The following is a 27737-nucleotide window of genomic DNA, read 5'->3' as shown; positions in this document are numbered from 1 at the left end:
TTCGCGCCCGCAAGCTCGCTCTCAATCTCTTCCCTGCGTGGCAGTTGGAAATGCTCCCTCTTTATCGCTTCATTCAAGTTTCTGGGATCCATGCAAATGCGCAACTTTCAGTTCTTTTAGCGGACAACTACCAGTGGGCTCACCCAGTCAGATGGTTCTCGAGCTTTCGTGATGATGGCAGCTGCTTCCAAGCGGTCCAGTTCTTCCTTGAGCTGGGGCCGCAGTGCGAGGGGAACACGCCTTGCCGGTTCTGCTACTGCACGGGCGTCGTCCTTCGAGGTCACTCTGTATTCCCGTTGCAGCTTGCCAATACCTGCGAACAGGTCCTAAAACGCGAGTTGTATGCGCTCAGACAGTTCGCTTTCACCTTTAACATCATGAACTTGGTTAACGTTCACCAAGCCAAACTGCTTACTCGCTTCAAGCCCCAGTATAGCCTGTCTTCCTTTTTTCACGACGAAGAAATCGACAGGGTGACTCTGGGATCCTAGCTGAACAAGGAAGCGGACCTTTCCTAGGTGCTTAATTTCGTTTCCTTCGTAACTGTGATGAATGGCCTTTGTTTGTTGTGGACGCTGTCGGGCATTCAATGTCTCGAATATGCAGAGTGGAATCAAGTTAGCCTGAGCACCCGTATCAATTTTCAGCTTTACGTCATGGCCAAGGATGCGAGTAATGAGAGTAATGACAAGCCAGTCCCGCTTTGACTTATCGATGCTGCTGCTGCCAGCCGTGAAAATTTCGAGCACGTTGAAATCACTATCGCTGTCCTGCGTTACGTCGCTTTGCTGAGCTACGTTGTCTACCCTTGGCGGTTTCATTCTGCAACACACAGCGAAATGGTTTAGCTTGTTGCATTTGGCACACGTTTTACCAAAAGCTGGGCATTGTCTAACCTTGCGCACTTTATCGCAATAGCTGCACCTGCTTTTTCCTTGGTATCTGTCCCGGTGTTTGTCCTTGACGTGCTTTACTGCAGAAACACTCTTTTCCTCGCCCCATATTCTACTACGTGCAAGTGCAACTTCCTCTGCTTTTGCTCCCTCTACGGCCGCCTCAAGGGCTAAGTCTTACTTGGCTAACAGCTTTTCTCGCAGGTTTTTGCTTGCAGTTCCGAAAACTATCTGGTCCCGCAACATCGAGTCTCGTAGTGTGCCAAAATTGCAGCTCCTAACCCTCAACCGTAGGTCCTTGTAGAATTGTTCGAATGGCTCGCCATCCGGTTGCACTCTGCTGCGAAACACGTACCTCTCATACGTCTCGTTGCTTAGCGGCAGGCAGTAGGCTTCGAAGGCTTCCACCAGCTTGTCGTAGTCGACTTTGTCCTGTTCGCTTATGTTCAAGGTGTTGAATACATCGGTGGTCTCCTGCCCGGCAAGAAGAAGAAAAATAGCTGCTTTCTGCGCCTTGCTGCGTGGCTTCTGCGGTTCCTGTGGCTCGGTGGCGGAAAAGTAAAGCTGTATGCGCTGCTTGAACTTCAGCCAGTTGTCGGGAACATTGTCGCCCAGTCGCAGTGGCCCCGGTGGAGGAAGCTCTGTCATGGCTCTCGTAGTGGGCGCCGACGCGGGCCGGCCACTTCTGACGCCATTTATCAAACTCATTGCACACGTGCGTCAGTGTCTCGGCAGCCAGAGATGTTTATTATCAGCGGCAGGCTTTTATACAGTTGGGGCATGTACAGCGTTGCCAGCTTGCTACACGTTACACATGCTGGCTGATACAAAGGCTGCGTGCTGGTCTGCCGAGCATGTGGCCGCGATAGTGCAGCCTGGCGTCGCGCGTTTAGAGAAATCGGCGTGGTTTTCCGAAAGTAACAATTCAACAGCCTACATGACGAACCTCACGCATGAATTAGCAGACTGTACTTTGCTAATGCAGTCAGCGAACGAGCCAATAGACCATATATTTGCTTTGACTTTTCTATTTGGACCATTTTAGCCCTTGCGAAATAGCTCTGTTTCGGTTCTCCTGCGTGTTTAAACTTGTACATCATTTCTAGCAAAGAAATGCAAATTCAAAGGTTGCCTGCACGTTCTTTTGTAATTATTTATTGTTTATTAACTACGACGGTTTCCGTTGTTCCCACTTCTCCCTGCTTTGCTTTACTTTAGTGCGTGTGAAGTGATCAATGATGGATTGTGTTCTAATTGTAGACGCCCTACGCAAAGCATATATATACGAAAAATATAACTTCTTGTTTAGTCGGATTGCTAATAGAGACATTCCTGAGTGGTTATTTGGTACCTAATTTATTGTGTGCAATCCCACAGTGGTTTATGCTTTCACGATTCTAATATAATAAACTGTTGTTGGGTTGCGCTGCAGTGCATGTGGTTACTTTCGTGGGTGCTACGGCCTTTCTCACGCAAATTGATTTCCTTTAGCCGTACCATCTGTGTATAGAAGGACAAATACATAAAAAAGCACGATGGAATGATTTATGTTAATCTGATACGCACATTATCTTATTGCGAAGTTTTCTAACTATTGATATCATTGCCGCTTAGTTAGAAAAAAAAAGAATGTTTTGAAGATTTCGTTAGGCAATATTTTTTGTTTTGTATATTTCGGCCTGTAAGATACACTCGGTACTTTATTGGCGTTATTTGTGTGTACTTTGCGTATTCAGTGCCTTTGCAAGGCGGGATACGATATGCTGCTTCAGAGTTTTTCAATTTTGCGCCTGTCGCAGGTGTGAAATGGCCGAGAGGGAGTTGCACCTTTGTTTCACTCTTGCTGCCGCTTCACCGATGGCTCTCCAGAACTGCTGGACTGAAAGACCTTTGACAACACACCCCACAGGAAGCACCTGCTCAACAAGAAGACAGCTCTCCCATCAGCGAGGTCTAGGAATCTGAAGAGGTCTTCAGTAATGACTAAGCTTCTCCAACGCCGCCGTGCGTCTAAGTCCCTTGTGGTTCAGGCAGTGTTGTTGTGTGCGTGGTTCTGCCTACAACCCCTGGGGACGAAAGGGCGCGCAGGGCCTGCGTGCAAGTTGTACGAATTTTCATGTGACAACGGGAAGTGCGTCGGTCTGAACCGCTACTGCGATGGCACCGACGACTGCGGAGATGGGAGTGATGAACCCGTGGCCTGCTCAAGTGAGTGGGAATGTGTCTCTGCTCTTGAACAAATTACAGACCAGCAGAAATGTTTATGCTTATGCCCGTCTAGATACTACATTTGGGTGGAGATATGATGTGGTTTTCTCAGGTGTGCCTTAGGTTACATCAGGGCTCCGAGATCACTTTCAGTTTTCAAGCAGCGCTTAAGACGCTCGTCAAAAGCGGAGCGTCTCGTATTCCTAACATATTTGGCGCTGCTGTCGCGTTCGGCGCAGACACCACCCTGGGACGCCTTCTTTCATGCACTGTCACACGCTGCGAATGCGCATGCAACATGCGAATATGACAGAATGTTTTCTTTATAAAATCCAATAGGAGCTGTCGTGTTGGGTGCTATAAAATACTGGGGCTTTAAAACACAGCTGAGATACTGCCAAACGTAACAATAACATCGAAAAAAAGAGGATCGATCAGTTTTTCTGCTCCTCTTCATCAATCTGCTGCAAGTTTTTTGCATGCTTGTCCAGGAGACGCCGGTGCTAGACTGTGCCACAGGAATATTCTTCGCAATGAACACAGCCTGCAGAATTTAGGTTTATTTTTTTTTTACAGCGTAAGCTGTTAAGGGCTCCTTCCAATAGCCGTTTCTGGTCGCGGTGATGCCGCTGCCGGCGTCCCCCGCCTAACCGCTATCGCTGGAAACGCGAAAAAGGCACCCGATTCCCGCCGGGATCGAACCTCGGCACCCGCTGCGAGAGAGGCGGATACTCTACCACTGAGCCACGCAAGCGCTTGCTAGCGGGTAGCGGAAAATACCCATATATAAGGCAAGCATGCAGGGGGAGATGAGTCGAGCCTCCGCCAGTATGGCAGTGCCATCTAGGTAAGATGCCTGCAAACGCAGCGTCCGCAGACGCAGACAACGATATGCGATGCAGACGAGGCGCGCAATCAACACGCTCCCGAGCTGCTGAGCCTCCGCCAATATGTAATATCATGTTATTCTCTCTAACTACTATCGCTTAGCCAGCGTTTCTCGCATGAAGCAACATCTAGACCTACCTCTCCTTTCTACTAGACGTCGAATTTCGTGCTTATGCCTGTTTCATATAATATACTACACTAATAATGACCTAAAAATGACACTTCTTTCGACTCCGAACCATTCGTCATGCCGTATTGATCATCAAATGAAGGTTGGGGTGCCTCAGTGTAAAAGCAATGCATACCTTGAAGCCTTCACCCCGAAAACAAGACTGGAATCGCCTTCCCGCCTCCATCGTCACTATCACAGATCATGATGTGTTCAAGTCGGCTATCTGTGACCATGTGCTGCATCTTTAGCGATTTTTTTTTCTTTTTCTATTGCCACTCCTCTCTGTAATGCCTGTATGGCCTTGAGAGTAAATTTAAAGAACCCCAGGTGGTCCAAATTTCCGGAGTCCCCCACTACGGCGTGCCTCATAATCAGAACTGGTTTTGGCACGTAAAACCCCATAATTGAATTGAATTGAGAGTAAATAAATTAAATGAAATGTTGGCGCCATCTAGTTAAGATGCCTGCAAAGGTGGCGCGCCCGACATGTAAGTTGCAGTTCTAAGGCTTGATCGGACTCAGCAGACTGCTGTGCAGAGAGCATTATAAGCCGCAGCTCGCCGTCGACGCCGGGCGGACAGTTCAGATCGTTCTCGTCAAAACGAGGCGAACAGACTGCCGCGAAGGCCCTGGTGTGCGTGGTGCCCAAATTGGAGCTACTCTTGAGCTGCTCCACCAGCTTACGCTGTGACTGTGCTGCGTGTGCCGCGCAGGCCTGTGACTTTTATTTTCAGTGCAAGCAGGTTGCTTTCACAGACCAGTGCGCGCATGAAAGGTGAGAGTATAAGCTTCGTTTACACGTGCAAGGAAGGCATTTATTATAAAGCATAAAAAATATTGTATGCCGCCGCACTTCATCACGAAAGGGAAGTGAACTACAGTTGATGAGCTTTCCTATTTACGACTACTTTATTGCTGCTTTGGAGTTGGCGATTCACGTATCTCGTGTAGGAGCCAAATCTTGTCGCTGAGACAAAATTTGGCGGTTCTTACGTAAAAGCAGCCATACCCTCCACAGATTTGCTTCGTCCAAGGTTATTTACTTAGCACCTATGAAAGATGTTCCCGAAAGTATGCTTTCTGTAGAAAAAGCCTAATCAATTGACAAGGCACGTGACACTGAGCGTCTTTCTGGTAGGATCTCTTCTGGTACTCTGTAATAGCTCGCTGCGAACAACCGGCACCAAAGGACAGATGTCGTTTAAACATCGAGAACACATAGATCTTTTAAATGTAATAATACATAAAAAAGCAAGAAGCACGAGATCTTCTCATCCACATCCCTCGTGAATTAGCCATACAGATAGAAAGATAAGTATAAATACAGGATTAAACAATATTCAGGAAAAAAAAACATTATATATAATTGTTTCGCGTTGGTCACTGAACTGAGACACGGCTCGTAGCTATTACAGGCGACAGCACGGCTCTATGGACTGACGAAATACCTTTACTCGACATCAGATTACTCTGAATCGCCACATAATTGTCTCTCAATCCCCAAGCAACATGGTATGCCCACTACTCACGAGGTTGGCTAAACAGAGCTACCCTTTTCATGGAAACACGCGGCTGCAGCAACAACTCATTGTACGACATAGGCGTCGCTGCATAGGTTCCGATGCGGTGAGTGGGGCTGATGACCATGGTGATTTCTAGTGGTATCACCTTTCAAATGAGGTGGTGAAATATAGCCAACTAACTTGTTAGAGCTAATCAGTAGTGACAACTTGGTTTGGGCGAGTTGGTTCATCTTGTGTACAATTTCAATCAGCGCGAACGGAAGAGGACCAAGAAAGCACCAGCGCTGACTACTAACTGCAGTTAATTCACAAAAGGGCCAGCCACTTATAAGCTGTTGAAAATACAACAGCACTCAGTATCGACAGACGTACGCACAAAGGGACTTACATGGGGCGAATTCTGAAAACCTTCTTACGATAAAATTGTTCGCGAGACAAAATTTCAGCCAATCCTGATGCTTGACATACTATTAGCGAAGTCGGTTCAGTACTTACGGAAGAAAAACATTGTTATTCGGCCCCAGGTGTTTAGAAAAAGTCATCTCTGGATTTATTGGGCTGAGTTTGCTGCGCTGACAAGCGTATCTTCTGCTTCAGCTGTGCAATGTGCCTCTACAATTTATTCTTTTTACAGGGAAGCTGTTTTAGGCTAGGTTCCAGGAGATCGCGTTCGGCAACGAAAGTAGATGGATAGACCGGGAGTAGATCAACAATTTTCTTCTCCATGTACGTGGTGGTTTCCCGATAGCTGTGCCTTAGCGCAGGGTCGAAACGAACGGATGGATGATCGACGGCGCATTGTTATACCCCTCGCCACCACCGATACCTCTTTCACAAGTGTCGCGATACTCGGCGGCGACACGCCCCACCAATCGTTGTGCCCTTATGTCTAGTGACGTAGAGATCACGATAGCGCTTTTATCAGCAGTTGCCCTTTGGACTAGCCATGGGAGGGACGCCCGTTTAACCACATCTACCAGCATCCTGACGTCAGGATCCTGACGATGCCGTGCAGTGTGCCGCGGCTATGAACGTTGTGGCTCATACGCTAGTCTATGACGGTGGGGCAGACTTGGCGCAGCAAACGCACTACATGGGTATAACGCCGGGCGAAAACACGATGCCGGTGTCCTTTCTCTTTGACGAACATGCCGAAGACGCTAAATATAGTGAATAATGATAATACATAAATTCACTATAGCAGACCCACCAAAGTCACAGCTTCACTGGCTTCCATCTTCACAGTAGTGGAAGGGCTCTCAATTTTTTTTGAATATGTGTATTATTCTTGAAACTTTTATTGTAATGCCCAGGAACAGCTGTGAAGCTATGCAACGCTCGAGAGTAGGCTAATTCATATTTCGTAAAAAATTGGAGCGCTGTGACGAGAGGGCTTTTTGTGTCCGTCCTCTCATTACTGTTTTCTCCTTTGTGCTGTAAGTGTATTAGCTCTATAATCTTTGAAGTGGTGCACATAAACAAACAATACACAATCTACAGAAAATACACACATAGGTAAAGGAAGGCGAGGGCTCAGAATTTTTTTCTTAGCGTAAGCTGTTATGGGCTCATTCCAATAGCCGTTTCGGTTCGCGATGGTGTCCGCCGGTGCCTCCGCCTCCTCTGCCGCTGGTGACCGTAACCGCTATCACCAGAAATGCGAAAAAAAGTACCTGGGCCCCGCCAGGATCGAACCCAGGCTCGCTGCGCAGGAGTCGGATACTTCACCACTGAGACACGCAAGCGCTTACTATCAGGAAGCGGAAAAATGCCCTATAAACGCGCCCTAGCCAGTCGCTCAGGCACAGATGACCCGAGTCCTCCGCCAGTATGGTGGCGCCATCTTGGTAAGGCGCCTGCAAACGCAGCGTGCACAGACGCAGACGACGAAATGCGATTCAGACGAGGCGCGCAATCAACGCGGTCCCGAGCTGCCCGAGCCTCCGCTAGTATGGTGGGGCCATCTAGTTAAGATGCCTGCAAACGCAGCGCGCCCGACATGTAAGTTCCATATAGCAATGGCATGCTACATGTAACTGGACCTGGTTAGAGTGTACTAGATTGGGGGAGTGGGTCTAACGCAGGCTCCCCGCTGAGGCGTTTTTTTATTGAAAAGTTGGTGGCGCCACCGTCGCTTTCTTCCGAATGAGCGGCCCTGCACGCCGGCCGGACGCTTGTTGCGTCGGAGACCCTACCGCAGCTGCATGGAGCTTTGACAGGCGGATACTCGGTGGCGGTAACACTTAAATTATTCCCCACCGATCTATTGTAAATAAAATGGAAAAAGAGCGGCGGAAAGAACGCAAACGACGCAACAATGACGGTGCGTCGAGCAGACGACAGCTACTCAGCCCCTGAGCTCGCCTGAGCCAATGAGCGCTGCGGAAACAGCCAGAACCAACGTTTATTGGCCGGAGATTCTGAATAAGGCGATGGCAGCGCCGCCACATTTTCCGCGTTTTTTTGCTTCACCCTCGGTGCTTGCCAAGGCGTCCGCTGGACCCACTCCCCCATTCTAGTACACTCTGACCTGGTTCACTCAAGCAGGCTACGTGACTATTTGTCAGCAGCCCGTTTTGAAGACTCCAACAAGCAATCATGATCATAATCATCATCATCATTAACAACAACAACAACGTACCGTGCCATGGGTCAAGTGATGTGAGATGTGCGCCACGTATTCTGAATAATTCTTCAGTACACGTTATGGCGTCTCCTCACAAGGTACGAATCGCTGCCGAAGAAGCGAATCGTAGAGCTACGTGCGCGGCTGCAACCAGACATCATCGGGCTCAGCAGACTGCTGTGCAGACAGCATTACAAGCCGCAGCTCGCCGTCGACGCCGGCCGGACAGTTCAGATCGTTCTCGTCAAAATCGAGGCGAGGAGACTTTGCCGCGAAGACCCTGTTGTGCGTGGTGCCGAAATTGGAGCTACTATCAGCTTACGCTTTGAATGCGCTACGTGTGCCGCACAGGCCTGTGATGTTTTTTTTTTTTGCATATTTCAACAATACCATTGAACAGCGGGTGTGCATGCGAATTCACTACAATGATGGCGAGATGGGTAGTGTACGTGTTTATTACAATGCTTTTTTTATGTAGTCTTACTCTATCATTCAAACATAGCCTAGTTTGTCCACCGCATTGTTTTATCTGGAATGGATGTGGTGACTTTGGTTTCATGATTAGTAGAATATTTCGGAGGTGTTAGACCTTTTATAGCATTGCACAGCTTTGAAAGCTTGCAGGAAGCGGAGAACACTAAGTTGACTTGATGTCTGCTGGCTACCGAAAATGAGAAAGCCTGGAACATGCGGCATGACTTGTACTGATATTGAGTTCTTGTCGTGCTGGCCTAGTGTGTGTATGAGCGCCTTTTATTTTTTTGCAGGAGTGTCTTACACACAACGTTAAGGAGAAAAGACGGGTATACGGCAGCTTCTAGACGCTCTATCTGACTGAAGAAGCCATTTCCTATTTGAAGCTCACAGGCCTTGTTAATTGCAGCTTGAATGCAATGGTGTAAATGATCCTTTTCAACAATTTGGAAGGGGTGCTGTCGTAAGGAAGGATGCCCTTTTGACCTGTGTTTTATTAAGCACATAACCCCTTCCAAATTGGTGAAAAGGATCATTTACACCATTGCATTCAAGCTGCAATTAACATTTTCTTTATCTTTCTCCCGAGCGTAGCGCGCAAAGCCTCATCACCTCGCAGAACACGAGCGCACGAACGCGCCTGCTGTGGACGAAGACGACGACGCTCGAACGCAATCATATGGTTCGCATAAATACAAATGCTGCAAGCATGGCTGTATAGCATAGTGGTTACGACGCTCGAATCTCGCCTCGGCAAGAAAGTTAACTTTTTTATTTCTTGGTAGTTTCTTGGTACGAACCACAAATTACGGCTCGCCTAAACAGCTTCGCTGTTAAAATCATACAATAAAAACATTATTATTATTGTATCGTAGAAATGCTGTCGCTACTTGGTCCATACCGGAGAGATGAGGCGATCACACGGGAGATCTGTGGGCATTTACCTGATTTAGTTTATTTGATCTAAATTTACTCTAATTACACTTTAAGACACTAGCACGTTTCTGAACTCTGACATCTGAGCAGCACTCGCTGCGACCTGCTCGCTTGGTGTCTCCGGCGCGAACTCCCGCCGGGTGCCTCCGAAAGCGTCCCAACACCCCGCCAGAGAGCAAACAAAACAACAATCAGATTTCCTCGTTGACCGTAACCAATCAGGCCACACAGATTCAAATATGCACAGCAAATCGTGGGCGGGCTTCGCCGAGTTTAAACTTTGTGACAGCAGTCTGCCTAAGGAATTATAACTCAAAGCAAAGTGATAACACACAGAAAACTACACAGACAGCCGTTGGGCTGTTGACGAACTCGAGCGAAGAATAACTGTCGGTGTCTAGAAAGTGCACAAAAGAGTCGGGAAGCATTCACCGAACAGCTTGCGAAATCAAAAGACGGGGCCTCGGTCGCCAGTACAAAGGCGGCCGACAACGCGGTCACCTGGCCGGACTCTTAGGCGAAACGGGTGGTGCCCCGCCTGAGATTCCCCCAACTACCCTCCCCACTCGAGGGCGAAAAGGCAATTTGAGAGAAAGAAAATGATAAGAAAGAAAAGAACACTCCTACAAAACACAGGCAACAAAGAAACGTAAAGACGAGTAGCTACGCGACACATCCCCCCTATAAAAATAAGAGTGTCCCCACTCTTAATAAGCTGCAAGCTATAAAGCCATAAGCGCGCATGCATTCAGAATAAAAAAAAACAAGAAATTTATATAGGGCACTCCCGAAACACCATATCACTCCCGCGCAGTTACAAGAAAGGAGAACATCATTAGAACATGAAAAACAGTCCAACAAATATACAAAAAGAATATTTTGTACATGTCAATACACTACTAGCACTTATACAAAGGCCGAACTGGACGAAGTAAGAACTGGACTCAAAACAACAATAAGCGTGAAAGATATACAGTTAACACACAAAGCCACACAGAGCTATGAGTACAGGCGCTCCCAGAGTAATTCGGAACGCCACACACGCGGCCGGTCGCCGGAGCAGCGCGCCCGTGGAAAAAGTAGTACTATGGTCTGCGCGTGCGCGGTCTCCCTAGCGAGTAGGCGTGGCTCCCTAGTGCATCTACTTTGCGTTGCGTTGCTCCAAAACGGTAGCCCTAGGTACCCCTTAACGTTTTGTCAAGGGGGGTTGGTGTCTGGGACAAGCTGTGTCTGCGCATGCACCCGCGCTGGAGCATTAGCGTGCATGTGTGCATGTTCGTGTGCTTGGGTGACGTTGTATTTTCTCATTTTTCATGTGGGCCGCATTTATCATTTGCTCAAAATATGTATGGAAAGTTAGCGTTTCGTCTGATGCAACCGTGATAATATCGGCGGCTGGATTGATAAAATGATACGAACATATTTAAACCATGCATGACAGTCACACGAATTCCGCCCAATTCTAATTGAGGCGGCATGCCGAAAAGAGTGCCGATGAATTTACGGAGAAATATAATTGAGCTGTGGTCACAAGGTATACCTCAACGCGAGATATGCCGCCTCACAGAACCGTCTATAAGTGCGGTCAGCCGAATAATCCAAGCATACAGGTATGAAGATGGCTGACTGAAAGATGCAGTACGATCCGGAGGACACCGACGCACGTCGGAAGAGTCCGACTTACTCATTATTGCTGCAGCCGTTGCCGATCCTTTTCAGAGCGCCCGCCTAATCAAGACAGCCCTCAACCTGCAAGCCAGTGAGGAAACAATTTGGAGGCGCATGTGAGAGGCTCGTCTTCGTGGATTTGTCGCGGCGCAAAAGCCACACCTTACGGAGCGCCAAAAACGCCGGCGCCTTGAGTTTTCCAGGGCATATCTGCGCTGGACAACTGAATAATAGAAGGAAGTAATATTCTCAGATGAATAGACATTTTCATTTAGGTGTGATCATGAGCGCCGCGTATGGAGACCATACAATCCAGGTAGTTTCCTTTTTATTGCGATAGCAATTATATGGACACTTCAACCGGATTTCTGCCGTCGGCGTCGCCGTCGCCGTGAGGTTCCGTATAGATAAAATCTTCGCCGCGCGCCGTATGCCCGAGCGGAAGCGTGCGGGGACGCGCGCTATCACGGAGAGCGAACGCACTCAATCTCCCACGCGCAAGCAAGGAAGCGGGAAGCCAGCGCCGGAGGGATCAGGGGGGGGGGGGGCACTTCCACTCTGCCAACAACCGCCCTCGTCGCTTGCCCACACCGTCTCTTATCTCCACACGGCTCTGACCTTTGTATGCGCTGTGCATTCGCCGCTCAGTTTCCGTTGAAGCGATAGACCGCACGTACCTTCGCCCGCTGCAGCGTATGGGCTTGCTGCCAGCGTTTTGACAGTCGTTGTCTGCAGTCATTCAGTGTGATCTATTCGTGTTTGTTTGTGCGCGCTCACACCACGCTTGTTCATTCAGTTAGTAATAGTCGGGCCACATTTTCCAACGCACGCTACACATGCAATGCTGCCCGGATCGGCAGTGCAGCGCTACAGGTGTGTCCCTTCGCACGCGATGCCCACGGGAAGCGCTTCTCATCAACACCACCGTTTCACACGCGCCTTCTCGAGGTCATCGAGTCTCTCTTCATGTCGGTCTACTTACGCCGCAGCACACCTGCTTACTTAATCAGCTCATGTTTACTACAATTCATATTGCTACTAAAGCCGCTCACCTTACTTCGCATGACATTACTGTGTTGCTATCGCATTCATTGCTTCACCCTTAGGGCGAAACTGTGACATTTTTTCTGATCTTTTAAGCACAAATTCTTCAGACCCATGAAGGGTATTTCATCTGGAAAGACCATTATACATTCCTTTTTTTTTCGTGTAGATACGAGCCTCGATATCTTTCCGAGATCTACAGCAGCAGCCGCTGTGCTGTCAACGTTTGGGGAGCAATTAGCAAATAGGGCCTCGGTCCGCTAATCCGACAGTCCCCATCGTTCACAGCTGAAGCTTACTGCAAAATTCTGGACTACCACCTATTGCCATACGCTCTGGACGGGCCATTTAAAGATGGCTGCTATTTGTTCCAACAAGACGTGAGCCCCGTGCACACCGCCAGAGCTGTGAAAAAACGTCTTCAAGAACGTAAGGGTCGTGATCTTGACTGGCCTCCTAAATGTGCAGGCTTCAATGTTATGGAGAACGTGTGGGCCACGGTGAAGAAAAGTTTGTCCAAGCTGAATCTGGGAGGTGCCAGTGCCGACGACCTCTGGCTCGCCATAACGTGCGAGTGGAAGCGCCCAATTGGTGAGAGGAGGGACTTCGTAGATTCGCGCTACGAGTCAATTCCACGCCGGCTACAAGCTGCGCTTCGCGTGGACGGCACATTCGCGAGATATTGATAGCGGAATATGCCAACCGCTTTAGACGAAACACAGCTGCGTTTCGATTCTTGTTTGCTGTGGAAAAAATAAACCCAGTGTTATTCCTGTTATTCAGATTTACTATGTTCTCCATACTATATTGTTGCTTTCAGATGACGCAGACTATCATTGATTATCATTGTATATTCCCTCTGAGCAAAAAATGAGAATCTACGCCAACAAAAGCCGACACGCAATCAAAATGTAAGGATACTTGTTACCGATGGTCCAGATCCCGTGATTGATTGGCGCACAATATATGCGAACCACGTAACGTGGCGTGCAAATAAATGATAGGAGTCGTGAAGAGTTCATTAGAGTACGCTTTACGTGAAGTCACTTCCGGTGCGTCAAATTGGCCTTGATGAACACGCCGCGTTATTTCATTTTGTAAACTGTTTCATTGCCACTATGGCAGACGCTCCCTGGGGAGCGGTCATGTAATAGTCGAAATTGTCCACGTATTACGAAGCTAGTATAGTAACACGGATCTGGAGATAATTTAAGAAGAACTAATACTTCGCAGGACAGGCTAACACGGGTGAAAATAAGGCAGCGATGCCGCTGTAGGCAAGCCGCCTCATTAGCACGTAATCATGCAAAGCATTGCTATCTCCCAGACGGGATGCAGATCATGGAAAAAAATCCACAAGCCTTTATTCATAGATTACGGCGCATACTGTGCTACAGACATTCATCCGCCCAGCCCCCAATGCACAACGCTAAAGGGCACATAGCGCTAGCTTTTTGGAGCAAGACAACGCCAATCTAGACGCATTAGGGAGCGAAAGTTGCTCGCTAGGGAGACGGCGCATGCGCAGATCTTGCCTGTATTTATCCGCCGGCGCGCTCCGCCGCCGAGCAGGTGCGTGTCCGGCGTGAATTATTCTGGGAGCACCTGTACAGTCTTGAATTCACTCAATCAACACCACTCGCTGTATAATAGATCTCAGTGTCACTGCCATCAGCCCAGAATCTTTTAGGTTCGGTGTCGGAGGACAGGCCCCCGTAGAATGCACGCGGATCAAAGTACACCTCAGTATCACTTGTTGAACGTTCACTTTGGCTGTGTTCACTCGCGGGCGGAACTGCTGCGCCACCCTGCGGCACTGTGGCGTCAACGCGCGCAGAGCAATCGCGCTCACCATCCCTACAGTGCCTAGAATAAGTATATTCTAGGCACTGTACTATCACTCTCGTCATCCGCGTGGTCGTCGAGACATGGACTGGGACGACACAACTTCAACCGCACTACGTTCACAATGTCCCTCTTGCTTCCGCTGTGGTTGACGACTTGCCAGTTGTTGTCCGCTACTTGCCGAAGGAGGCGAAACGGTCCGTGGTAGCGGTGGTGAAGCTTTGTTGTTTAGCCCCTCGCTCGTGAGGACGTCCATACGTAGACGAATTGCCCCGGGCGAAACACTGCACCGTCGGGCGTTGTACGCTTTCTTATTTTTTGTTTGCTGGCCCCTTTCGCGCTTGGCTACGAGCTCCCGGGCTTTGCGAAGCCTGCGCGATACTATGTATGCGTCGAATGCGCCGTCCTGGCCACGTTGTAGGTTGAGGCGTGCGTCAATGGGCAAAGTCGGCTCGTGGCCGTGCAACAGGAAAATCGGAGCCAAGCTGGTTGTCTCCTGTTGTGAAGAGTTGTAACCGAAGACGTAATAAGGGAGGAATTCGTCCCAATCCCGGTGGTTTGCAGAAACATACATGCTGAGCAGGTCTGCAAGCGTACGGTTGAACCGCTCGCAAAGGCCATTCTTCTGTGGATGGTAGGTGGTAGTTGTGATGTGGTTGTTCCCCATTACTTGGAATATTTCTTCAATTAAATTGTGAACAAAGTGCTTGCCCCGCTCAGTCTTCGTCGGTGCTCCGGGTCGCAAAACTACTTGCTCCACAAAAGCTTAGGCAGCCTCAGAGGCCGTTGCAGCGGGGCATGCGACTGCTTCTACCCACTTTGTGTGTTAATCTGTCATGACAAGTACATAGCGATTGCCGCATTTGCTTTTCACAAATGGTCTCACAAAATCCATCCCCCTTTGCTCAAGTGGCCGCCCAACTGGAGGTATAGGTTGTAGAAAACCGATGGGTTTGCCGGGTGGGGGTTTTCTCGTCTGGCAGACTGGGCAGGTCGCTACATATTTTCGGCCAGAAGTAACGGCTCAGCACCTTCTCCCAAGTTCGCCGGACTACGAGGTGACCTGCCGTAATGTCGTCATGACAATGTCTTAGAACCTCGGCCCTCAAGCTTTTCGGGAGAACAAGCGCCGAGCGGTCTTCGTCGAAGTCCTTAGCTCTTCGGTACAGAACTCCATCAATGAGCCGGAAACAACGCGCTGATCTTTTCAGCCTTCTCGTGACGGGTTTCTCAGGATTCTCCAAATGCTGTTTATCTGCCTGATCCAAGTTACATCTTTCTGGTTTCCAACGACCTCCACATAATCCAGCTGGAGTAGCGGTAGTAGGTTTTCTCCTCTAGTCGGCGGAGGATCGTTGGGCAGTCGGGAAAGCGTGTCCGCGTTCCCCTTCTTCAACCCTGGGTGGTGACTGATTGTCATGTCATACTCCTGCAGCAGTAACGACCATCTAATGAGCCGTAATCTTAGGAGTAACGTTAAGAGACAGGAAGAGAGCAATGTGGATCAGAGAACAAACGGGGGTAGACGATATTCTAGTTGACATTAAGCGGAAGAAATGGAGCTGGGCAGGCCATGTAATGCATAGGATGGATAACCGGTGGACCATTAGGGTCACAGAATGGATACCAAGAGAAGGAAAGCGCAGTCGAGGACGGCAGAAAATCAGGTGGGATGATGAGGTTAGGAAATTCGCAGGCGCAAGTTGGAATACGCTAGCGCAAGACGGGGGTAATTGGAGATCGCAGGGAGAGGCCTTCGTCCTGCAGTGGACATAAATATAGGCTGATGATGATGAATGAGCCGTACATTCGGATTCTTGACTCTCATCATCCAAGCTAGAGTAGCATGGTTGGTCACTACGGTGAAGTGGCACCCGAAGATGTAAGGGCGAAAGTGTCTGCAGGTATACAGGACGGCGAGACACTCCTTCTCTTTCGTGCTGTACTTGCTTTCAGCTTTGTTTAGGTGGCGACTGGCGTAGGCAACGACGCGTTCCAGGGAGCCCTCCTTTTGAACGAGCACCGCGCCAATTCCGTACTCGCAGGCGTCTGTGTGAATTTCGATTGCTTTGCCCGGTTCGAACTGACGAAGCACCGGTGCCGTGGTTAATTTTGCTTTGAGCATTCGCATAGCCTCTTCGCATGCCACATCCCATTAAAAAAGTCTAAATTTGCTTAGTAAACGTTGTTAGTGGCCCGGAAATTTGTGCAAGGTTCTTAATGGATCCAGCACCGGTAATAGTTACAGATACCAAGGAAGTTCTGTACCTCCTTTTTGTTTTTCGGTGTCGGAAATTTCTCGATGGCGGCTATTTTATGTGGATCAGGGATTGTACTGTTACCGGTAAGTACGTGTCCTGAGTACCCAATTTCCTCGCGGGCAAAGTGCACTTCTCAGGTTTTAGCCTGAGAAGGGGAGCGAACGCACGGCGGAGAGCAAATGCGACTTCTTCATTCGCTCGATAGGCCGTGGGGGAACATGAGGGGAGGCGACGTTTAGCTGCGGCACCAAATGCGTATTTATATAAAAACGATGCGAGGCGAGAAGGTGGTAAAGACTTCCGACGCTGCTCGGCGAGTGTCCCGTTCTGATCTCATCGAAAACCTCCGAGCCGCCCCCAGAGGAACCGGCAACAGTCACCAGTGCCGCGCGCGTTCGGTGCGAACGCGGGCAAAACGCCGACGGCGTCGACACCAGTTCTGCGCATTGCTGGTGCTGCTGCATGTCCGAGTTTATACAGCTGATAAAACTACCCTCCTTACTCCGTATAGCTCTCTACTAATTTGCTGTCGCAATTGATGCTTCGCCTTTCGGGTGAAACTGCGGCATTTTTCTGTGCACGACCGAGCGACCAAACTCTAGTTTAACCAGCTTCGCTGTTAAAAATTGTGTGTTGCAGATAGCATAATTCTAGTCCTTATGCTCAATTATTCAGAGAGGCGGACCTTACATGCTCGAGAAATCGGAAGACTTGTTCCACTTATTAACACGAGTTACTAGTTAACTTCTTTGACCTTATGGCACTTACTTCAATTTACTAATTGTAGCCGTTGAGCTTGCAAGGTGTATCCACAAGGAATGATTTCTAGAATGATGCCCGTTTGGAGATATGCCCCACCAAACTCGCCGTAAAAATGCACTGTTGTTCCACACACCTTTTCAAGAAAATTCTCTTTTCTTTGCATTGAAGCATAAAATAAACTGGGGCGCCAATGTATTTAGCCCCGCGCTTTGGGTAACATTATCTCGAAACTGGTTTCATCCTAGAAATTCATTGCAAGTGCATAGGTATTGCAAATTCAGCGGCTACAATTTGTAAATTGCAATATGTGACGTAAAGTAATTGATAAGAAGCTAATTAGTAATTCTGCCTATTAGCTGACTATGTGTTTCCATTTTTCGTGATAGTGAAGCTCTACCTCATTGAAAAATCTAGCTCAAGGACTATAATTATACTATCAATCACGAACGATGTTTAAAAATTGCCTAGAACATCAAAATGATCTTCGCCTTTACTCGCGCCCTATTTCAAATCAATTACTTGTTGAAGTTAGTGGATATGTGGTGCCCTCTGTCTCTCCTTGTTTTTGGGCTTCACTTAAAATATTTCTACTAACTTGACCAAATTTCCATCCTTTCAAGGCTGCACACTTCATATTTACGGAAATTTGTCCCGTAGCAACATCATTTTATTGCGATAGCAATTATATGGACACTGCAAAGCAGATTTCTGCGTCGGTGTCGCCGTCGCCGTCGCCGTTGCCGTGAGGTTCCGTATGACGTCAATGGAGATGAAATCGTCGCCGCGCGCCGCCAAACGCCGTATGTGCGAGTGAAAGGGCGCGAGGGACGCGCTCTTTCACGGGGAGTGAACCCACGGCGGAAAACAAACTCGCGTTCTGCGCTGTGCCTCTTTAAGGGCTGCAGAAGTAGGCGTCTCTTTCCTCCATTACAATCACCATATATGTAGAGCACACGCGCCTTCTTCCTACGCGCTAAATGCGGTGGGGGGGGGGGGGGAGGGGAGGGAAGGGAGGTGACCTTTAGCTGCGGCACCAAGTGCCTATTTATATCAGAGGCTCCGGCACCAGTCAGCAACGCCGCACGCATTTTGTGCGAACGCGGGCAAAACGCCGACGGCGTCGACATTAGTTCTGCGTGTTGCCGGTGCTGCTGCATGTCCAAGTTTATACAGCTGATAAAGCTACTATCATTTACTCCGTATAGCTCTCTACAAATTTGCTATCGCAATTAATGCTTCGCCTTTCAGGTAAAACTGCGACCACTTTTTTCTTCAGTCACTTTAGCAGCTGTAATTTGGTTGCTTGCATTGTTATTTAAATCCCACCAACCTTTCTGTACTTGGTCGGTATGACCTCGTCTTATCTTTACAGCGTTTGCTTTTACAGATTCTATTGATTTGTCGTTCAAGCCACTCAACGGAATTGTCTCTGTTTTATTCTCTAGCTCGAAGTTGTGCCTTGCTCTATTGACGCAGCACTGTATTATTGCGATAGCAATTATATGGACACTCCAAAGCAGATTTCTGCCGTCGGCGTCGCCGTCGCCGTGAGGTTCCATATGACGTCAAAGGCGATGAAATTGTCGCCGCACCCCGAACGCTGTATGTGCGAGTGAAAGGGCGCGAGGGACGCGCGCTTTCAGGGGGAGTGAACGCATGGCGGAGAACAAACGTGCGTTCTGCTATAGTGCCTAGAATGTATATTCTAGGCACTATAGTTCTGCGCCGTGCTCCCTTAAGGGCTGTAGAATTAAGCGTCTCTTTCCTCCTTTACAACCACCGTATATGTAGAGCAAACGCGCATTCTTCCGAAGCGCGAAAGGCGGTTGGGGGGGGGGGAGGGGGAGGGAAGGGAGGTGACTTTTAGCTGCGGCACCAAGTGCCTATTTATATCAGAGGCTCCGGCAACAGTCAGCAACGCCGCACGCATTTTGTGCGAACGCGGGCAAAACGCCGACGGCGTCGACATTAGTTCTGCGTGTTGCCGGTGCTCCTGCATGTCCAAGTTTATACATCTGATAAAGCTACTATCATTACTCCGTATAGCTCTCTACAAATTTGCTATCGCAATTGATGCTTCGCCTTTCAGGTGAAACTGCGACCACTTTTTTTGGTAATTTAAGCTTTTCCTGGCATCATATTAGGTACGTTTCCTTTTTTTTCAGGTATTGTTGTCTTAGGTAAATACTATTAATTCGGCTTATCTGTTATTTCGTTTGTTCGAAATGAGATTAGGTTCTAGTTTTTACCGAATTTATCACTAATAACCTAACTCACAGAAGCGCGTTGCAATTGTCGAAAATGTCAACGTTTTCATCTAGTCTACAGGTTTGGTAATTTTTATTTTATATACTTGTACATTCATCGAACAGGTTTAAAAGTTTGAGACAGTGCGTGAGGGGGGTTACTCATATAACAAAGTGAGTAGATGGTGCATAGCGCGAGAAATGCTCAATGCGGGCAAATGTACACGAATGTAGTACTGTTACCAACGGGAACAACCTATTAGACAAAAAGAAAGTACTTGAAGGACACAACTGTTGTAAATTTAAATGAAAAAACCAGATGTCGCAGTTTCACCCGAAAGGCGAAGCATCAATTGCGATAGCAAATTAGTAGAGAGCTATACGAAATAAGGACAAAAGTTTTATCGGCTGTATAAAATTGGACATGCAGCAGCACCAGCAACGCGCAGAACTGTTGTCGACGCCGTCGGCTTTTTGCCCGCGTTCGCACCGAACGCGCGCAGCGTTGGTGACTGTGGCCGGTGCCTCTGGCGGCGGCTCGGCGGTTTTCGACGAGAGCAGTAGTAGTAGTAGAGGTTGAGGAAAACAGAAAAGATGCATGCTTCTGCAGCCCTTATAGGGAGCACGGCTCAGCATCTGAGGGGCGGGGAATGTGGGATAGAAATTAGGAAAATTGGAAGGGACACTTCTCGAGCAGCGGCGGAAGTCTTTACCACCTTCTCGCCTCACAACGTTTTTATATAATTACGCAGTTGGTGCCGCAGCTAAACGGTGCCTCCGCTCCCTGCCTCCAGTCCCCCCCCCCCCCCCCCCACGGCCTATCGCGCGACGGGAGAAGTCGCGTTTGCTCTATATATATGGTGATTGTATAGGAGGAAAAGAGATGCTTAATTCTGCAGCCCTTCAAGGAGCACAGCGCCGAACGCGCGTTTGCTCTCCGCCGTGCGTTCGTTCCGCGTCAAAGCACGCGTCCCTCGCGCGGTTTCACTCTCACATACAGCATACGGCGCGCCGCGACGCTTTCATCGCCATTCGGCCGTTTCACATTGCGCGATTTTCACTCAGCGACACAGCAAATTCCGTCGCTCAGCGACTGCCGCGACGTCACGGGCTCTCCGCGACGGGATTCCAACACGTTGGAATTTCCGTCACTGAGTCGCAGCGATCGGCGCGATGCGGGCGGAGCAATGTGACGTAACTGCAAGCGCCGTCGAAATAGGCGCTTTCCTGTTTTACCGCGTGTTGGAAGCACAGCGGAGAAGTGTCGCGCACCCGTTTCAATGATGTTTTAACAGAGCGTACCCACCAGCGCCTGTAGCTCAGGAGCTTCATCACCAATTTTTGTTTTCTTCACCTCGCACAATTCATTTAAAAGGAGAAGCTGCATGCTATCCAGGTCGGGAGCTGACTCCGCCTTCAACATACGGCACGTACTCCTCATGATCGTCGCCGTCGTCAACGTCTTCATTGCTGCAAATTGTGCCAGGCACCTGCACACTTAATAGAAGTTTCTCCTTTTGGAGAAGCAAATACTCCTCCAGGAGAAGAGTTGTGGCTTCCATCATACCGCAACAACACAACCAGAGTGTACAAACCAAAACCACCCCACCACGCCGCACGCTAATGCGGTTTGTGCAGCATTTTCTCTCGCCGCAACTGTGGACTAAGCGATCGCTAAGTCTCAACGCGTTTAAAGGCTGAAAAATTGTGTACTATTGTATTTTCAAAAAAAATTATATGAAATTGTAATATTTGACTAGTTTCCATGTTGTTTTTATTTAACGATGCAGGCATGGATACTTTGTGAGCAGAGGGTAACCTTGGGCGTCGCGACGGAAATCGCGCGGTCAAAGACACACGTGAAAGCTGCGAGCGAAAATCGTTCTGCGACGTGCTCGACTGAACGATTTTTTTCGCCCCAATCGCGCCATGTGAAACGGCCTATTGACGTTATACGGAACCTCATGGCGACGGCGATGGCAGAAATCCGCTTTCAGTGTCCATATAATTGCTATCGCAATAAAGAAACGACAGCAGAAAAGAAGCAAACGTTATACAATGAACAAGTGGCATCAATAAGAGAGAGACGGTAGAAAGGGGAAAGGCAGGGAGGTTAACCAGATGGGAAGATCTGGTTTGCTACCCTGCGCTGGGGAGAAAGGGGAGGGGGAGGTAAAGTGACAGGAAAGTAGAGATAGAGAAACAAAGGAGCACAGATACACAATCACAATCGGTCACAGGTGGCAGTGCACAGTGCACTTGCAGCTCTATAAACATCTGCTCAGGCTACAGCCGCTTGTCCGAGTCTGTTGCCCTTAAAAACTGCAACAGTGCCCTCGTCGCCCTCCACTGCGATGGCTTGTGATGTCGGCATTCTAAAATAAGTTCCTCTGTTAGAGGTTTTTGGTCGAAACGCGTTATCGCGTGTACGAGCGATCGTCTCTGTCACTTGTAGCGAGGACCGTCACAGAGAAGGTGCTGAAGAGTCTCCTCGCTACCACAGTCATCACACGAGGCGTCGTCGGCCCATCCGATTCTGAATGCAAAAGACTTAGTAAAGGCCACTCCTAGCCATATTCGGAAAAGTAGGGTAGCTTCTCGACGGCAGAGTCCAGCTGGGATGCAAGGGCGTAGAGAGGAGTCTAAGTTGTGTAGCCGGTTGCTTTGAAAACTTCCTGCTTTCCACAGGGAGAACGTGATATCACGGGTAAGCATTCGAAGTTTTCGAATGGCATCTGTCCTTGATAATGGTATTGGTTCCCCTTCGTCGCCTTGAAGAGCCGACCGAGCAGCGTTATCGGCGTGTTCGTTTCCTATGGCGCCGCAGGTACTTGAAAGTCACTGAAATGTCAACTGGTGTCCTTTTTCAGTCAAGGTATGGATTAGTTCTCTCATCTCGAATACCAGTTGGTCGTGTTTTCCCAAGCCATATTTCAGTGTTAATTCAACGTCATTTGGTCTAGTTTGAATAGCATTTCTGAAACTAAAGGGCCGTTTATAGTCCGACGTAACGCGCGCACACTACGTCACGTTGGCGAAAACGACCCCGTCTATAGTCGGGCGCACCGGCGCAGCCAACGTAAGCGGCGGCTTCCCACGCGCCCCGACGGGCCCGGCGCCAAAATGGCTCCTGACCCATTCGCGCGTTGGTCGCGCCAACCCATAATACATTGCGCGCGAAGAAATAAAGGTGCCTACGCCGCTTCGCCGACATAGCAGACAGCTGTTCGTATTGGCGCGCGGGTTGGAGACCGTTCTGCGCATGCCTTGAAGATAGCTGCCGACGGCGCGCGCGTTGAAGTATCGAGGGGATGGCATTTCGGCTGGCGCAGCGCAACCGACGTAGCGTGACCGCAAACGACGCTCGCCCGCGCACCGATAACGTCGAACTATAAACGGAACTTGAGGCGTAGTTGATACATGACTGCCTGTTTCAGCATATACACGTTACCTGATCATGACATTTATTCTACATGTTAAATACTACAAGGTTCTGCTACCCACACAGATCTAGCTCTAGAGAACTGTTGCAATCAGTTTCGTACAACGATAAAGATGCAACACACCAACAAAAAGACAGGGCGTCCTCTCGCCTTTTGTAATCAGTATATCCGTCTAGATCCTCTGTAACGCCGGCCTATACAGTCGTCACACAACAAGTCAGTCAAGGCACTCTTGAAGTTTTTGCGCTCGAGTGGACTTTCTGACAGACTATAGTTCTCACAGACGTTTCCAACCTCCTCTATTTTTTTTATGTCTTGTATTTTTGTGACTAGTTTTTATCTTCCCTATTCTTTCCACCTTCCATCTCCCCTTCCCCCTTCCGCAGTGCAGGGTAGCAAACCAGAATCTTTTCGGGTTAGCCTCCCTGCATTTCCCACCACGTTTCTCTCTCTCTCTGTTTGCAGATTGATATGTCCTTCTAATACTACACCGCTGAATTTTATGAACTCATTAAAATAACTTCTAATATTCGCAATGAAGTTTTCTCTTTTGCTACCACTACCTGTCCATAAATAAGTAGGCTACCTTGAGCCATGACTTTTTTTCCCGAAAATTGCCATTATTTCATAAATGATTCTTACTTTTGGCCACTTCACAGCTCACCGAATGAACATGCCTTCGCCTCCGCATTTGCTCGACGCTGTCATCCTTTCGCACGCTTTCCATAAAAATTGCCAATAACGGGCGTCTGCTCGAAATTTGGCAGAGGCCAAATCAAGGTATACACGGCGATAACTACGTCAGTTCCCTCAGTTTGAATTTCCAGCCTTTAATCTGGCTTATCACAGAAGTTATATTGTGTGTACAGTATACTAAGTGCAGCGTTTCCTGACTGTTTGTGTTTGAATTGGGCAGCTTCGTCGTCTGCCGCTGCATTCATTACTTAGGGGGGGGGTACATGTTAGCGAGACGTGGTAACAAAGACTTAGCGCCATCTCTGTTTCTTGCCACTCCCCCCACTAAGTCTTTGCTTCCACGTCGCGCTAACAGGTGAACAACTCTCCCAGCAACAGACTCTATTCATTACTTAATATATCCTCTTGAGTGCATTGTGCCTGCATAACAACACTACCGACCGTCCTGCGAATCGTCGTCCAACCGATGCAGCTACACGCTTGCTAAACTTTATCCCGTCTGGCATGTAGTAGACAACCAGTCTTTTTCAATTCTGGCAGTATGCAAACCACGATCTGCAGTTCTCTCAAACTACCCTGAGCTCACTAACTCTCTGTCGCTCTGCTTCGCGATCCCTTGCCACCTTCTCTGCACCACATCAATTACTCTCCCCATTGGCGCCACAAAGGTCTGTTCCTGCAATTTGTCGCAAACGTGTTTCTTGGCCTTCGCTATACCTGACCGTTTTCATGGAGAGCGCGCTAATGTGGATGCGCTCGGTTGCAACTACTTTCTACCTGTTATGACTGGCTTAACTTCGCGAGTGCTCAAATCACTAACGAAAACAAGTTAGCCCTGTTTCTCCTCCGGGCCCTTGTAAGTTGTGCCTAACGCTGCGGCACCCTCCCCTACAGCACTAACATCGTTCGTTGTTTGTTGGCGTTTCCTGCTGCCACGTTAGTTATGCATCTCTTACGTGAAAATCTCTTCCACTGCGTTTCGGCGTGCCGGCTCCGACTTCTTCCTGGCCTTTTGGTGTGTTTTAATATTAGGGTTCCTCACAGACTTCCCGGGGACCGCCTATCTATCTATCTATCTATCTATCTATCTATCTATCTATCTATCTATCTATCTATCTATCTATCTATCTATCTATCTATCTATCTATCTATCTATCTATCTATCTATCTAGCCTCTTACGCCAAACCATTAGCCTAAGTTGTCTACTACTAGCTTGGTCCACAAGGTATGGTATAGTCTTGGCCATGGTGCCGTGGTGGTCGTTGCATCATCGTCATTGCAACTTTGTCATTCGACTCTCACGCCGTTGTCGCAACGCCATCGTTGTCATACAGTCATCATGCAATTGTCGTCATACGATCGTCGTCAGGCCGTCGTGGTCATTTGTTACCGTCATGTGACTTTCATCGTGTCGTTATCGTCACGCCTTTTGTCGCTGACCCAGTGAACCAAGTTCTCAAATGGCTAGGAAATCTTAGCATGTATTTGTGGAAAGGTACGCATTTGGACCATTAGAGCTTCAGAATGGATACCAATAGAAGGGAAGCGCAGTCGAGGACGGCAGAAAACTAGGTGGGGGGATGAATTTAGAAAATTTGCAGGCACACGTTGGAATCATTTCTTCTTCTTTCTCAGGTTTTACGTGCCAAAACCAGTTCTGATTATGAGGCGCGCCATTGTGGAGTGCTCCGGATTAATTTTGACCACCTGGGGTTCTTTAACGTGCACCACAACGCAAGCACACGGCCATTTTTTGCATTTCTAGCGCAAGACAGAGGTAATTGGAAATCGCAGGGAGAGGTCTTTGTCCTGCAGTGGACATAAATATAGGCTGATGATGATGATGACGCATTTGGGCTGGTTGGTACATGATTACGAGCAGAAAGCAGCGCTAAACGACAGGACGAAGAGAAGGACACAGCGCTAATAACCGAGTGTTTTTATTCTTTCAGTCAGCAGATATGTATACTCTACCACTATCGCAAAGAACACAAAAGCGTGCTGCATTTCGGTTTTTCGGTTCTTTGCAATAGCGGTAGAGTATATGCTGACTGAACGAATAAAAACACTCGGTTGTTAGCGCTGTGGACTTTGTCCTTCTCTTCGTCCTGTCGTTTAGCGCCGCTTTCTGCTCGTAATGTATTTGTGGTAGCGGTGCCGTCGTGGTCGTTGCATCGTCGCCATTCTAATTCACCAGCCGACCTTGGTTATGCCGTCATCATCACACAATCATGTGTCGGGGTGGGCGAAATGCGAAAATACCCGTGTACTTAGATTTAAGTGCACGTTAAAGAACCCCAAGTGGTCCAAATTTCCGGAGTCCCCCACTACGGCGTGCATCATAATCAGATCGGGGTTTTGGCACGTAAAACCCCATAATGTAATTTAATTTTTCATCATGTGTCGGGCAGTCGTCGTGAGTTTGTTGTCACGCCGCCGTTGTCATGGCGTCGTGATCGTCACTCTAAATTTGTTATGCAACTGTCGTCATACCTTGGTCATGCCATCGGGGTCGTACCATCTTCGTCATTCCACTCTGTTACCCGGATGTCATCACATCGTCGTCGACACGCCATTGCCGTCACAAACTCGTCATCTTCCTGTCGTCAAGCTGTCATTATACCAACGTCGTCACTTACGAATCGACATCTAGTTGTCGCAATGCCATTTTAGTTACACCGTCTCTCTCGCACCATCGACTTCATTCTATATTCGTCCCTGCGTCGGCGTCAAACAGTCATCTTCCTGTCGTCATGCTCGTAGGCGATCTTGGCAAGCCAGTGCGATAGCAAAGTGGGACGATATCAGAGTAGGTGGCACATAGCCGAAGCAAAACATCTCACATTGTCCATAACAAATGACACTTGACTTCGGGGATATGGTGTCAAAATTAAAATTATTCCGGACCGCGTACGTGCCTCATAATAAGAACTGATTTTGGCACGTACAGCCCCAGAAAGAACAAGAAGAATAAGGTATGTCGCTACATTGCTCGAATGTTATTCGCATTACTGTCAGCAGTCATCGTGATATCGATTCTGGCTCATTTGCCTTTCTCTTTTTAAATAACTTGAATTTCGAGTATCCTGTATATAGCCGTTTCTCTGCAGATCATTGCGTTTTGTTGAAACTCTTACAGCACATATACACGCGCGAAAAAAAGAAACTAGAAAAAACTAAGCGACAGGACAGAGTACTCACTTTGTTGAAGGCACCTTGCGGATTCGCATTTCCTATCACAGGAATAAATTTAAAGAGCGATGAATTTGGCTATAGTTGGTGTGTATTCGTTTTTCTTGCGCTACGTACTGTTGGACGCCACAGGGACGACACAAACACCGGTTATAAAGCGGACACGAAGTGATATAGGGGATGCAAACGACCCTCAAAGGCAGATGCACACGAGCCTCCACCAATGGGCGCGCACTCCAGCCTGATGTAATGTGCCGGACGGCCGGTGACCCCGCCGACCGAGAACACGGCAGCACACGCTTCGAGCTGGGCCGAGTCCCGCCAGCGGAACTTCCTATTTATTTAGGCGTTGGCAATCGGCTGCTGTGCGTCGGCCATCTGGGTGGGGCCTCTCCTGTCTTCTTAAGTTCACCCGACTATAGTTGTATACAATACATAAAATTCTCGTTGGAGTGCACGCGTAGACCATATGGCACCGCTTGTATCAAAGTAGCTATTGCTAGTAAGGAACTGACTGAAGCATGCCACGACGAAAAAACACAATCGGTTGGCCACACATCTCTTATAATCAGAACTTGGCCGACGCTGTTTCGTACCTGTATGAAAAAGTGGCACTAGCAGCATTGAAACGGTGCAAAATAAATAATGTGATTTCTATACCAGGCCTACAGTAGAAATGGGTCTGCAACTAACTTGCGTACTCAATATAGACTGCCACCTTAGGCACGAATCAAGTCGCAAACTTGAGAGGACCGAAATTCTTTTTAATATATGCAACAACAGACCAAAACTTGACTTTCATGATGCACGTTAAAGAAGCCCAGGTGGTCCAAATTGTTCCCGAGTGCCCCACTACGGC

General features: G+C 48.4%; 1 protein-coding gene across 1 annotated transcript in view; it reads left to right on the top strand.

Moving 5' to 3' along the window:
* The first annotated feature begins 1539 nt into the window (after positions 1–1539).
* LOC119453937 (uncharacterized) overlaps positions 1540–27737 on the top strand; it is a 104416-nt gene continuing 78218 nt past the window's right edge. The window contains exons 1-2 of the mRNA XM_037715972.2: positions 1540–1608; positions 2924–3101. Coding sequence (XP_037571900.2) covers positions 1540–1608; positions 2924–3101 — 247 coding nt within the window. The remainder of the gene's footprint in view (positions 1609–2923; positions 3102–27737) is intronic.

Source organism: Dermacentor silvarum, chromosome 5 (genome assembly GCF_013339745.2).
Source record: "Dermacentor silvarum isolate Dsil-2018 chromosome 5, BIME_Dsil_1.4, whole genome shotgun sequence".
NCBI lineage: Eukaryota > Metazoa > Arthropoda > Arachnida > Ixodida > Ixodidae > Dermacentor > Dermacentor silvarum.
The sequence above is the reverse complement of the archived record's forward strand: the minus strand, read 5'-3'. Positions and strand labels throughout refer to the sequence as shown.